Source organism: Podarcis raffonei, chromosome 13 (genome assembly GCF_027172205.1).
Source record: "Podarcis raffonei isolate rPodRaf1 chromosome 13, rPodRaf1.pri, whole genome shotgun sequence".
In the NCBI taxonomy this organism is placed as follows: domain Eukaryota; kingdom Metazoa; phylum Chordata; class Lepidosauria; order Squamata; family Lacertidae; genus Podarcis; species Podarcis raffonei.
The window spans coordinates 28439630-28454441 of NC_070614.1; the positions used below are offsets into that span (position 1 = coordinate 28439630).

The window sequence follows — 14812 nt, forward strand, 5'->3', positions numbered from 1 at the left end:
TCTGGCTGCCTGCAGAGGGAGAGAAGCCAATGGACGGCGGGGGAAACGCACTCATTTTCCCTTTTCTTTCCACCGTCCTCGCACGCTAGTTTTGCTCCCATGCCTTTGCCATTGTACGAAATCGAGAGCCCAAAGCCGCTGCTCGATTTTATTTCGGAAAGGGTATTGTTCCCCGCTTTCCCCCCGCGCGCTGGGGTCCTTTGGCGAGCTCGGTCGGCGCTGCTTTTCCGACCGGCTGCAGCCAGCGCGCTCCTCCGCCATCCGGAGGGTGGGTCCATGCAGGCGAGGTCTTCGGCGTCCCTCCCTCCTCTTTTCCTCTCGCTCTCCCCCGACGAGACGCTTTTTTCGGGGGGCCCCCCGCTGCGGAGCGAGTGTGGAGAATCGGGTGAGCGGGCTTTGGCTCCGCCGAGTTCCCGTGCGCCCTAGGCGCGCAGGGGGAGGCGCTCCCCGGGGGTCTGGGCGCTGCTGCTGGTGGAGGCGGTGGCGGCGGCAGAAGCAGCGGCAGCAACAGCCACGACGTGCTGCCCTCCCTCGGCTCTGCCTGGACGCCCCCAGCCGGGCATTCATTTCTCCCTCCCGCCAGCCTGCCTTCCCCGCCCCCCTTCCACCAGCGGCTCCGATGGGGCTGCTGCAGCAGCGGCTCTCCGGCTCCTGCTCCTCCCCACTCGCGCCTGCCGCCGCCACAACGAGGCGGGCTTGTCTCAGCCTTCTTAACCGCCTCGACGAGGTGAGACCGACGGAGAGAAAAAGAGACGCGCAACTCGCCTGGCGGCCCCCTTCTCCGCGCGCGCACCGGGCTTGGGGTCGCTGCCTGTTCCGAGGCTGACGGCGCGGGATCCGTTGCTTCGCGCTGCGGGTACAGGATTTGGGGGGAAACCACAACCTCGCCCTTCAGATTGGGGACGGCTGCTCACGGTTTCCTCGGGATCGAAGGCGAGTTAATCGGGGGAAACGCGAGAGCCAGCCTCGCCTGCTCGACCACGTTGCCCGACGGCGGGGAAGAGCCACCCTTCTCAAGTGGCTGGTCTCTGGGGATCTGGGGCGGCGGGAAAGCGGTTTGGGGATACAAAGGGGGGAGAGTTAGAAATTTGAGTAAAGGCATTTGGTTAGAGGGAAGGACTGGGTCGCACTTCGAGGATTTACGAAACCAAGATCCAACGGGGAAAGAGGGTGATCTCTGTTAACAAAGCGGAGAAATCGTATGGGGTTGTGTGTCGAAAGAGAGCTGGATCTTGAATCAATCCCGTAGAAATCCAACAAAGCGAAGAACGGGGAGGGGAAAAGAAATCTCGGGAGCGGGTGATCCGGTGATCCAAAGTTCCCTCCTCCCGGGAAGGTCGACCTAACTCGGTGGAGCGCTGGATCTGCCGAAGAACCGAGGCTTCGGTGGAGCCCTCCTTCCTCCTTGCCCTCGGGAGGAAGGGAGGTTCAAGGCCAGAGGGCTGGAGCCCGTCCCGGGGTTAAAAAAAATATACGTGTGCGAGGGTGGGCGGGAGAGGAATCGAGCAGACGAGGCGGCGGCGGCGGCTAGATTTTTCCTTCGGTGGCGCCCGCAGGGCGTGTGGAGAGGACGGAGGCGGGGGGAGGAGGCGAGGCAGCTGCAGCAGCCGCTCCGACGGCTCGGCTCGGCTCTCCCGCCTGCCTGGAGACAGGCAGAGAGCGAGAGGAGGGGGGCAGCAACCAGCAGCAGCTGCGGCTCTTCTGCTGCAGGGAGGCGGCGGCGGAGATTGGCTGCTGCTAGCGCGGCCTCGGAAGAGCAGATGGAAGGGGAGGGAGGGAGCGCAGAAGAGGCACCCGCAGGTCCCACCCCCTCGCCCGGCCTGCCTCTCTTCCTCCACCCCGCCCCGCAGGCCCGCCTCTCTTCCCCAACCACGCTGGGCCAGGGATCCTGGGGCTTGATTCGAAGCCGATCCCTCCCTCCCGCCCGCTTCCTTCTCGGCCAAACGAATCGTTTCTTTTGCCTTCCCTGCAACCAGAATCCCGGGGATCTCTGCCTCCTCCCAATCAGGTCTCTCGGCTTTCGATTCTATCTCCTCCCCCTGTCGCTCCCCTTATATAACACTTCCTGTCCTTGCTCTTGAGGACTAGCGTTCCAGTTGCCCTTAAAAAACAAAACAAAATACGGATTCTCTACTCACTTAATGCCCATATCCCTCATTCTCTTCTCCTGTACACTCAACAGAGTAACCCCCTAATCTTCATTCTCCTGTTCCCCATTTTTAACCACTATTGCCTTTTGCTCTTGCCCTTCCTCATAGCTGTCTGTGTAGGCTACCTCGTTTTTATCCTTGCATCAACTCTGTGAGGAAAGTTACACGGAGGGGGAGGGGGGAAGTTACTAACTGGCCCATTGACTTAGAAATGACCACACACACACACCCCCCCGAAAAAATCAAGGTGAGAAAGTGGAACTCCTGGAAGGATCAACTGAGCTGCACTAGAAAATTTTGCAGAACAGGATTCCACAGCAGCTTGTCCTGTTTTACATATTTTTAAAATAAATTGCTAACTGGCCCGAGATCACTCACTTGACTTTTATGGCAGAGTAGATAATCAAACTTAGGCATCCTCGGTCCACGTCAACACTCCAAACTCAAGACTACCCTGGCTGTAATCCCGCCCCTCTAAAAAACCCCTCTCCTGTGATTTATTCCACTTTTATGTGACATAGATCCCACTTTGGGGGCTCCCATGCCTAGTGCTGTTGGAGGCCTTTTCTGTTTAGAGGATCCCGCTGAGACCTACTTCAGCTTTGCAGATTCCCCATCCACACCCCCAACTTTTAGCACACTTAGCCCCATTTGTGTAATGGATTCCTTTCTGAATCCAGATTTATACTCCAATCAGAGCAGGATTTAGGTTTGGTGAGGCCCTAAGCTACTAAGGTAATGGGGCCCTTTATATGTCCAGCTCTCCTTTGTCAACAAATGGTTGCTGTTTTTTGTGTTGAATAAAAGCTATTTGGTAATTTATCGACCTAATTGGTATCTAAAGCCCTTTGCACATAACCAATTATGTATTTATCAAGGTAATCGTTGAACTGAAATAGAATAGGTTTTTTTCTTTAATTTTTTGTGGGGGCAAGAGAGTGGGGCCCTAAGTTATATCTTATACATAAATCCAGCACTGACACCAATGAATAGATGTGCTGTTACAATCCTCTAGGTCAAGGGGTAGACAGATGTTGCTGGAGGACTGTTCTTATCTCTTGCCGTTGGCCATGATAAGATTCAGGGCCCAACTTTTCTCTAGGGAAAGAGAATTCCAGAATGTTCCTGTGGCCGTCTTTGGACACCCGCCGTTTCCTCTGCCTACAGGAAACCTTCCCCTCCATCCACCAGAGAAGATAATCCTGTTACTGTTCACATAATCACTTACCCAAGGGTGAAAGGAAAATGTGTTGAGACCTTGATTTTATCAAAACTCCTTTCTTTTTTTAAAAAAACCTCACTTGAACTTGCAGGTTCAAGTTCAGGAGTTGTTATTCTGTGTGCAAACAAGCCCCCTGTTTTTGGAGGGGACGTGCTGGTGCTGTTAAGAAGGGCAGTAGCGGGAAAGCAAAGGCTGTAACTCCCGTTCATTCCTGCTTTCAGGGTGAAAAGTGATTGACGCCATCGTGAAGGGGGGCGAGAGGGAGCTGGAAGGGGCAGACCCAGGAGGTGTCACCCTAGGGTCCGAGAGGTGGAGGATGAACGGAGAAGCGGATAGCCCAACTGACTTAGAAATGACGGCCCCCAAAAACCAAGGTGAGAACTCCTGGGAGGGTCAGCTGGGCTGCGCCAGGAAATTTTGCAGAACAGGATTCCAGCCGCAGCTTGTTCTAGTTTGCATATTTTAAAAAAAGAAATTGATTGCCGGACAAAGTAAATCCTTTATAGAAGTCTCATGAATTAGCTTACTGAATTTCTAGCCAGATGGGAATGCAGGAAGGAGTTTTACTTTTTCAGCCAACTTGGTGCAAAGCTGTCCATCTCTCCTCTGCCACCCTAGTTACTTGCCTGAAGGCAGTTTCTGGTTGTCTGTGGCTATCAGGCTAAGTGCTTAAATACAAGAATACTTTATTACCTCGTTCATGCATTCCTAGTCTCTTCTTGAGAATATGATGTTTACCATCTATGCAGGGCCTCCTCCCCACCTCCCACTTTAATTATATAACTTAGAATATATTGGAGATTTTTCCTGGTCGTGGACAGAAGGTTGATTAAACATGAAATTTCCAGACCCTTAGGGTTCATGTTTGCATATGTTGCTGTTGAACTCTTTATGGGCAAAGCTAAGACTTGCATGTTGGGGTTTGTAGTCCATGGGTACTATTTTGCTATGCACATGGAACCCTGTTGGCTATTGCTTTGCTGTTATTTTATATATGCTTCTAAATCCTCAGCAAGATACTAAGAAGAGTCTATCTAAGGCTTGGTGAGGCAGAGGTAGCCTCTCTGTGCATCATTTTATAAGCATCCTCATACTCCTGCAAATTTTGACACAACCCAAATTTGAAAAAGAGCAATTAGATTCTTGCGTACAAAACGGTAAATAGTCTAATTCGGGAGATAAAATGTTGCTTTCTTTAGGATCCTTGAAAAGAGCTGTACATTGCAATAAGCACGTTTTTAAATTAAATTTTATATTTAAACAATATGTTGACTTAGTAATAAGGCGCATTGAATTCAACAGGACTTATTCCCAGGTAAGTGGATATAGTATTGCAGGCTGAGCAGATGATTTCATTGGCTAAAAGCAACTTGGTGATGAACCTTAGTATCCTTAGTGTATGCCAAATGTAGTGTATGATATACAGAGTATATGTTTCCCCTCCCCCCCCTCAGACCGTTGGACCCAGGAAGATATGCTCACCCTCTTGGAGTGCATGAAGAACAATCTGCCCTCCAATGACGGCAGCAAGTTCAAAACCACCGAATCCCACCTGGACTGGGACAAAGTTGCCTTCAAGGACTTTTCCAGTGAGATGTGCAAGATGAAGTGGAATGAAATCTCCAATGAGGTAGCCTTTTTTATACTTGATATGGGTCTGTGACATGAAATGTCGTTTAGTATGAGGATGGGGCACTTCTCTTTGTTCTGGGCTCTCTGGTCTGCTGCAGGGCTGCCTTGATCTGAATGCTGGGTCCTAAGACTTTGCCAGTGTGATAGCAAGGCAGGAGTGCTGCTTCCATCCCTGGTTCTTCTGTGTCTTCTGCCTTGCCCGTAAAGCTCTCCCTTCTTTTATCAGATGCCCACATCTCTTTCAAGTCCCTCTCCATCCACATACCACCAAAACTGCCTGCCTCTTGCTGCCAGTTCCCATCTGCCCGATCACTCCTCTTAATCACATCCTCTCTATCTCCTTCATCTTTGCCTGGGCAGGCAAAGGGCTGGCCGGCTGCCTTCTTATTAACTCTCCACATCCATGTCACATTTTGGCCGCAGTCCTAGATCCACTTACCCGAGAGCAAGCCCCATTGATCTCAGGATTGCACTGTCAAATGTCTTGATGGTATGAATGAAACCACTATCGCTACTACAAAGGCAGTCCTCGAGGAGATCCTGTTTTTGACCATTAAGTCATTGTGCTTCAGTAAAAAAACAGTTTTGAAGGGAGGCTGCAGTAGGAAACTGAAGAACTGTGGCTGGCAGAAGACAGATTGGGATATACTGGTAGAGAGAGATCTGGGCAAGATCTCTGGCAGCAGACCAGCAAGAGTTTCCAGCTCCCAGTAATTAAAACAACAGCAACGAAAAGCGCAAATTAGACTGCTGAAATAAATAAAAGCTTTTTAGGAAAACCAACCCCCTGTAACACTCAGTTCACATTCCAAAAACAAATTCCTGGGCTAAGCATGTGTTCATAAGTACTCTCTTCCTTGATTCTAATGGCTATTTTACACTGGGTTTCACTTGGTGGACTTTGGGGTGCTAGTAAAATAACACAAAGTAGATCCCACAAGCCTGAAGTTTGCTTACCCCAGCATTAGAAAATTTGTTAGGGTTGAAGTCGAGACAGGTGGCATTTAGGAACGTCTTTCTTGCTGCAGAAATTTATTGTTCCGCTTTAAGGTGTTAAATATATTATCTTGTCTTGCTAACTTAAAACCGATAATTACTAGTTAATGTTACTGATGAGCAACTGATTTGATCTTGTATTTATTTGAGTTGTGCATAGAAATGTTTCCTTTTCACTGCTATTCTGTGTTTTTGGGTTCACTGTAAAATCCTTTCACCCTATGTACTAATGCAAATATAAACTTAGGCATTGACATACTGCTTAATCCCTTAAAGTTTATTACATTTCTAAGCATAAAAATGAAAAATCTCTAAGGTGCTATAGGATTCTGTTATTTTTGCCAGAACAGCTGTTCTCAGGAATTTGCTATTAATGGCCTTATTGAAACATAAAACCAGACCCTAGTTTGTTCAAATGTGTGAGCTGAGCCCAGAAGACTAACCACGGTCGGTTAGCTGGCAACAAACCACAAAGTGAAGCATGGTTTGCTGTTGGCTTCTGCGAGCCATGGCTTGTTTTAATTATGGCTTTGGTGTTATGACCAGTACAAATGGCCGTGCTTAACTATGGTTTGTTTACCCTAGTTATGCACCAAGCTGTGGGAGATTAGGCTAGAACAGCTGGAGAACAATCTTAAGTTTTGACATGGTTTGCTTGCTCGTCTGTGAGATAACTCATGGTTGGTTAAGCAAGCCACGATTAAAACTAACCATGGATTACCATAATGTGCAAACACAGCTATTGTATGTTTCCTGGCAGCTGTATGCTAGATGTTGCACAAAACATAAAGGCAACATGGTACCTTCCCCAGAGAGAATACACTCCACAATCAACACCCCAGACATAGTTAATTTTAGGTAGTTACTAGCATAATGCGCGAATGCAGCCAATGTATGTTTAGTGGCAGCTGTGTGGTAGGTGCTGTATGAAACGTAGAAGCAACAAATTGCCTTCCCATTTGACACTCCATGGATGCCCCAGGCACATAGGGGATTGTTAGAACTATTGATGAATCACCTGCTTGCTAATGCAACAAAGTCAATTTGCTTTTTGCCACAGACTCCATTAAGATGCCTTCTTTGAGAATTAAAGGATATGTAAGAACTTAGGTAGTTCCCCCATCCAAATACCGATCAAATTCAAACATGCTTAGCTGCAGCAAGGTGGTGGCTTCATAATTGGGGATTTGTGTAAAGGTGCCCTTAGCTCTCAGTTCCGCTCACAAGTTCAGTCATTCAGTTGTGGTTGCTATGGTGTGCTAGTAAAGACTTGCAGCCCTGGAAATGGTTTACAATGCTGTTCTCTCCCCTGTCTGGTTGCATTTGCTGGTTGCTCCTGCAGGTGAGGAAGTTCCGAACCCTGACAGAACTGATTATGGACGCTGAGGAGCACGTGAAAAACCCATACAAGGGCAAAAAGCTGAAGGTAAGCATTGACTCAGTGGAGGGAAGGACTCACGAGAGAACGTCTCCTTCTGAATCTGGCTGGCTGCTCTGTTAACTTTCCCGCTTTGTTCCTGTGCTGCAGTGCTTGGCGGCCAGTGTTTCTTAACATTGCTGACCCCCATGCAAGATCTCACAGGGCAGGGGTGGGTACTGAGATGCCCTCCAGATAAATGGGACTACAGCTCCCATCATTCCTGATAATTGGTCATGCTGGGTGGGGAGGTTGGAAAGTGTAGTCCAAAAACATCTGATGGCACCATGGCAGCTGGTTCTGCCATAGGGGAGAAATAGTGGAATAGTGCAGCTTCCAGTGTCACACACCTGTCCTATAAACAATCCTCATTACACACACACACACACACACACACACACACACACGTATACACATACACGTATACACACATGCATTTCAATTTGCAGTTGTTGATATGCGTATCCCTTTAACAATCAGCAAAGCGCTTTTTAAGAGTGCAGAAGGATAGCACAATTGTATTGTCTCTTGTCCCTCCCCTCTGAATTAAAGCGCTTAAAACCAGATTACTTCAAAGAATGTGAAAAACTGAGAATGAGTCACTCCCAAAGCATGTGCCAGGAAGGAGCTCTCTGGGGGCAGGCAGGTAGTAATACATGAATGAGTCAAAGTTGCTAGAAGCTTCAAAGCAGCCATCTTTAACAGGAACCTGCCCACTGCAGCCTGTTATTTTTATTTTATTTTATTAGTTATACCTCGCCCATCTGGCTGGGTTTCCCCAGCCACTCTGGGTAGCTTACAACATACCTAAAAACATAATAAAAACATCAATCCTTACATCAATCCTTAAAAACTTGGATATCTTCTAAAAGTCAGATAGTTGTTTGTTTCCTTGACATCTGAAGGGAGGCCATTCCACAGAGAGGGTGCCACTACCAAGAAGGCCCTCTGCCTGGTTCCCTGTAACTTCACTTTGCGCAGTGGGGGAACCAGCAGAAGACCCTCGGAGGAGGACCTCGAGTGTCCGGGCTGAGCGGTGGGGGTGGAGATTCTCCTTCAGGTATACTGGGCCGAGGCTGTTTAGGGCTTTAAAGGTCAGCACCAACACTTTGAATTAATTTGGGCATGCAAATCACACAAACAGCAGTAATGTAGGGAGGGAGAACAGGGATGGCCACATGTGATGGGAGCACATCTGTTGAGGAGAGCCCTGCTGCAGGCATACCCCTCTAGTATGTGGGTGATAGAGGCAAGACCAGGGCAGATAGCCCTGCTTTGGCTCCATGCTGTAGCTTTCTGTGCATGCTGGAATAGGCCTTTTGTCTCTGCATGATCTACTGCTTTGGTCTTCCCTTCAGCCAGGCAGCATCTGATGAGGGGCAGGTATGTTTGCCACACCTGTGCCTTGGATGCCACCAGATCATTCAGTACTCTCTCAGATGAAGAGATTCAGCAGAATTCACCCCTGCACACTTGCATTTCTGCAGGGGTTACAGCTCTGGGCTTGCCTCCTTCCATTCAGGAGTCCTGCTTAAGACACAGTTCCTCGCCGAAGTACAGAAAGAGGGCAGGTGACTGTGAGCAAAATCTGAGCATTGTGTTTGGTGACCCTCTTCTCTTTCCCCATGCTGCCACAAGTCATATTCTCTCTTTCAACCAGTGTTTTCTAAAGAGGATGAAGTGAGGTTCATTCCATGAAAAGGCCAGAATCCAAACTGGATAGAAAACATGAGAAGAAGAAGAATACCCCACCTTTTTCCCTGAGGGGGCTCAAGGCAGCTTATATATAAAAACAAGAGCAGCTGAAAACATAGAGGAAACAATAATTAAAAAGCAATTACATGTTAATGGAATTGAATCTATACTGTTATTATTATTACTATTGCAGTGCTCTAGTTAACAACCTACTTTTGGTGGAAGTAGAGGCTTTCTCTAGGAGCTCTGCAGTTTTCAGGTTGCACCAAATGCTGCCAAGGGCTTCTGGGAAGAAAACACTTTCCCCCTATCCCCCTCCCCTTCCTTTGTTTGCAATCTATCCTAATGAAGGGTTCTGGAGAAAAATTTCACGCTCTTTTGTGACATTTAGTTGGTCTTTAATAAAGGTATGGGCCTAACATCAATTTTAGATTTACCCTTTTGTGTTGCCCGTATCTGTTGTTCTTCTGTGAGTGCTCATGCACTCTGAAGACTGCCTGAGGTGCCGTTTGGAAGATTCACACACACACACACCCAAAAAACCCCACCTTGGCTCCCTTTTTCTGAGTCGTTCCTATTTGGAGCACTGCCAGTTGCTTGAACTGTTGGTTTTCAGTCAGAGCTGTTTTTTCAACACCTGTGCTTTTCTCTTCTTCTTTGGGTGTTTCCTGTTTTAGGAGGTCACAAAATGAAAATCGAATTTCTCAGATCTGTTTTTCGAACAAATGGGACGGAAGCACAAATGGGGGGGGGCGCTTGAACCCCAGGCATGGTGCCCTGCGCATGCATTTTAGCCATGGCAACTGTATTTCTTGCAGTTCCCAGGCGTGGCCCTGTCAACCAGGCATTAAAGAAACTATAAATCCAGTTTAAGAAAAACCTGTAACTGAGAGATACCAACTTTTTATTTTTTATTTCTTAGATGTATATACCACCCTTCATCGTAAGATCTCAGGCCGTTCACACAATAAAATACAGAAACAAGTAAATGAGTAAAACAAAACAGCAAAACAATAACCTCCCACAGACACCTTTAAAAAACTGTAGAATATTAATCAACCTGAGGACTGGTTGAGGAGGAACATTTTTGCCTGGTTCCTAAACTTATATAACGCATCCTCTCTTTAAAGTGTTTATACCCTGCTTTTCCTTAGAAAAGTTTAAGACAGCTCACAAACAGGAGCCATAAAATTCAGTGAAATCAGAAGACACATTTGAGAGGAGTTGTTGCTCTTGAGCCCCCTTCTGCATGAGAAATAGGACGTTCACATAGAATCTTAGAGTTGGAAGGGATCCAAGGGGCATCTAGTCCAACCCCCTGCAATGCAAGAATCTCAGCTAAAACCAAGTGTTTACCAGCCATGTGTTACAACTGTGTGGCTGGGTGGGGGACGTGTAGGATCCATGTCCTCACTGCATATCGCAGCCATGCCTTCTGTCATTGGTGCTCAGGGTGGAAATGCTTCCACACCAGATGGCTCTCAGCACAACCTCATGTGTGCTGGTGGAGTTCCTCCCTTCTAGTGTATAGATGCTCTGCCTGTGTGTTGCAGTGAGGTCAGGTGACATGGCCACGGCATGGCTCTATGTGGTGCTTTGAAGTCCCGACAATCAGCCAATTGTTGGGACTTCAAAGCACCACCCAGAATTCTTAGCAAGCCCCTGCATTTTGGCCCAGCCCAGATGCCTGTTTACCTGCCTCCTTGTGACATTGGGTAATTGGCAAGTGGGCCCTAAAGGCCTAACAGGCCTTAATGGGTCATCTGCTTTTGTTCAGATGCAGGATCTTTGCCTTCCCCTGCTGCTACTGGACACTTTAAGCTGGAGATGCCAGGGATTGAATCTGGGGCCTTCTGCATTTCCCCCTGAGATACAGCCTCTACCTTTGGAACAGTATGGGAGCAGAAGCAGTATCTTGGGACTTAATATTTGGCCTCTTAATGGCATCTTAACACAGACGGAATCTTAACTTGCCTATTCCCCCAAAGCCTTTCCCCATAAGCCAAAGTATGTGTTGTTGAAATAGTCGCGAATTCTTCCACTTCCTTGCTTTGGCTGTTTCCGTATTTATTTTATTAGACAGCCCCCACTTGAGGTAGGGGGCCTGTTCTTTGTAAACTGTATACATAGATGACGCTGTGTAAATAACACTGATACAGTTTACATGCACTGACCTGCCTTGTGAATGAATTTCATCTGCCTTAAGCAGGGACCGAGTGGTTTACAACATTAAAATAAATAAGAAAAATAGTGGTGAAAGAAATGGGCCACTAAAAGCTATCTCTGGATGCTAAAATCCTTTTGCTTTTTTAAAAAATTAAAAAACAACACCTGATTGACTTGCTGTCTGCAACTTGTTTTAGTCTCTTGCCCTCTGGAGAATCTCTGTCTCCATTCACAACCACTGTTGCTCCTTTAAGCTCATGCCCATGACTAGCCAATTATGGTGGATCTAATTCATTAACCTTTTCTCATCTTTTAATTCTGATTTAATTCTTTTTATTCACCTTCTGATTGGGGTGGAGTTTGTGAGCGGGAGAAAAAACCCCAAGCATATTTTTTTTCTCATTTGCTATGAGGGAAGGTCTTGCTGCTGTGTGTATAGGGTTACATGGGAATGATTTGCTTCTGAAAAGTACTAACTAGATTTGGGGTGAGAAACCTGCTTCTCACTGCCCTTTGGTGTATTTCCATGGGGCTGCCTGCAAGTGATCAATTCAGCCCTATGTTAGTAGGGAGCAAAAATGATGGGTCTCTCCGTGTCCCCCGCAAAAAAAATACAGTGGGGGAGCGTGTGCACACACAGAACAAAATGGAGATGGCGTGGAATAGAAAGAGTCATGTGATGCTAATTTAAAAGCAGCAACACATTTTGTGGACTTCTGACCAGGCAGGCTCGAAACAATAAACCTTCCTTGTTGCTTCCTTTCCTGTCCCTATTCAGAAGCATCCTGACTTCCCCAAGAAACCTTTGACTCCATATTTCCGTTTCTTCATGGAGAAGCGAGCAAAGTATGCTAAGCTACACCCGGAAATGAGCAATCTGGATCTCACCAAGATACTATCCAAAAAGTATAAGGAGCTCCCTGAAAAGAAGAAGGTGAGCAAATGAACATGGAGGCTGTGGAAAGTGCTGCATATGAGCATCTGCAGGGATGCAGCTCTCTGTGCTGTGGGGAGCATCCTAGTGCTTGTTCCCCTTTCTCTGCAGGCCAGCTTTTCCCAGCTTGGGACTGATGGGAGTTGTAGTCCAAAGCATCTGGAATGTGCTGGGCTGGGGAAGGTTTCCTTTGCAGAAGGCGGTGTCAGCAAGGTGCTCTTAGGAGTCTTATGCAAAAGGGCCTTCTGCAAGGAAAAATCCCTTCCATCACTTACCCTACAGTGTTCAGAAACCAAGCCAAAATGTATGACGACCCCCCCCCCAATCATTTGGATGCTTCCCTTCAGCTGCAGTTCGGCAATGGCTGGAAATGTTTAGGGCCTTGAAAATGGAATTTGCTTTACTGCGAAAGCCCAATTTATAAGATGCCATTGTTCTGGGATGACTACTCCCAGAACTCACTTCGACCTCTTATGGGTTGTAGTCAGCTACGCCCTATTCAGAGTTGGTCCCATGAAATAAATGATCCCAAAGTTAGTCATGTCCATTAACTTCAGGAGGTCAGCTCTGAATGGGGCTATTGCAGAATGCCACCTTGCACTTTTACATATTCAAGGTGGGTTAATTGGGAGATTGAAGTGTCTGTTTTTAGCTTAGGGAACGCATGTACTGCTTGATGTTTCTTTTAGCAAAAATGGGTTCCTGGGTGCCATTTTACCTGTTGGCACCTTCCAGTTTCCCAGCCTTGAATGATGTATGGCAGGGGTGCAGGAACATCTGGCTCTGAGGCGGGCTTTGTGCCTCCTCTTTATTGAGCCCTCGGGCCACTCTGTCTGTAGGCAGCCCCTTTTTCCCCAGGCCACATCCTTCCCTGGCTCTGCTCCTATTGCACCCTCGCACACATGCTTTTGCCTGGCTGACTTACGGCCTTGAGCTGCAATAGTGCCTCTTTGCTTGCCTGGATGGAGAGAGGGGTGTGTGCATTGTATGTAGAAACCTCTTGACTTCTGCACGACTGCAAGACAAGAGTCACAGCCATAGACCCGCCTGCTTTTGCTTTTGGCCCAGCCCACCAGTTGCATGTGGCCTCTGGAAGGTTGCCCACGAGGGAATGTGGCCCCTCGACTGTAAAAGGCACCCCATCCCTGATGTGAGGTCTCTTCTCCACTATGGAGGCCAGAGAGAGAGAGAGAGAGCAAGAGGCGTGTCTGTCTGTGTGAATGGTTGTGTTCGCTTTCTCCACCCCTCCTAGTCTCCCTCCCAAGGGGTTGAGAGCATGCAACGGTTTCCCCAAAGATGGCAGTTCATCTGCCTGTTTAACCCTCATGCCACTACTTGCCTGCTCATGCCACTCCCAGAGACTAGCAGATGCCACAGGGCTTTGTTGTGTTTGTTTGGCTTGCTGAGGGTCTAGGCTTCTAAAAGTAGCAGGAAGGAGGTGGTCTCAAGGAATGGAGGAGGGCCCAAAGAGCTGCACAGTTCTGCCCTCTCCTGCTTCATGTGTTAGAAGTGTTTTAGTGTTGTGGCTGTTCTTGGAAACTTGTCAGCTTTTCCTGTCTCACCTGTATTCAACACCTCCCCCCCCTTTTTTTTGGTTTGTCTTCTAGATGAAATACATCCAAGACTTCCAGCGAGAGAAACAAGATTTTCAGCGAAATTTGGCAAGATTTAGGTAAGAGTTATCTAAGCAATAGCTTCACCTTTAGCATGTCAGGCGTGGCTGTGGATTTCAGTTGCAGACATGTACCAAAATTTACTTACGTTAAGTTTGCCGCAAAAAGCTGCTTTGTTTTGGTGATAAGGGACTAAAAAGGTCATATCCTGCAGTGTAGGAACCTCCTTTCTTTCCTGTCTGGAAACCTGGGTCAACAAATGGCAAAATTCACAAATGAATATATTCTTCAGGCAGGTAGAATAATTTCCATCTGAAAGGGCACCTTCTTATGAGAAGAGCCTGAATCAAATTAGCGGCGGCTTTCAGTGTTTGAGAGGTGGGAATGATGCATGGGGCTTTAAAGGAAGTGGATAATGTGTTTCTGTGTTTTGTATGGTTCTGGTACTGTCACTGCCTTATCATTTCGCCCCCACCCCCTGTTACTTTTGCTCTGTGAAGGGAAGACCACCCCGACCTCATTCAAAATGCCAAGAAGTCTGATATCCCAGAGAAACCCAAGACTCCTCAACAGCTCTGGTACACTCATGAGAAGAAGATCTACCTGAAAGTGCGCCCTGATGTAAGTAGGTGGTGTAAGAGACTTGGATAAGGAGAGCCCACGAGAAGGAGAAAAAGAGAGTGGGGATTTTTTGTGGGGGGGGGGCACGATGACACACAGCTGTGTTCTTGAAAAGGAGGACAATGAAGGAATGTAAGGAAGGATATGCATTCTATACCCAGTAAAACCAGATTTTGCTCTTAGACTGATACACAGTCTTAATTTTATTTCTGGGTACTCCACTGTGTTAGTACCACTTTACAGCTGGAGCAGAAACAAGTGGCAAAAGACTCGTCTGTTTGGGCCGCTGATGGGATATCATATTTTGAATTTTATTTTTTAAACCTTCATTTCACACAACCCACATGTTAGAAGGAAATGTTCCTT

General features: G+C 47.4%; 1 protein-coding gene across 6 annotated transcripts in view; it reads left to right on the forward strand.

The window, feature by feature from the left end:
- Positions 1 to 14812, forward strand: part of UBTF (upstream binding transcription factor) — a 41967-nt gene that overhangs the window by 986 nt on the left and 26169 nt on the right. For 2 of the 6 annotated variants that reach the window (XM_053362724.1, XM_053362723.1), the window contains exons 1-7: positions 686 to 933; positions 3594 to 3746; positions 4827 to 5002; positions 7343 to 7426; positions 12057 to 12212; positions 13820 to 13884; positions 14326 to 14446. In XM_053362724.1, coding sequence (XP_053218699.1) covers positions 3689 to 3746; positions 4827 to 5002; positions 7343 to 7426; positions 12057 to 12212; positions 13820 to 13884; positions 14326 to 14446 — 660 coding nt within the window. In that variant the 5' untranslated portion in view covers positions 686 to 933; positions 3594 to 3688. Of the gene's footprint in view, positions 1 to 685; positions 934 to 3593; positions 3747 to 4826; positions 5003 to 7342; positions 7427 to 12056; positions 12213 to 13819; positions 13885 to 14325; positions 14447 to 14812 lie in introns of those variants that run through there. The other 4 variants (XM_053362721.1, XM_053362720.1, XM_053362719.1 and 1 more) reach the window with 3 other exon arrangements.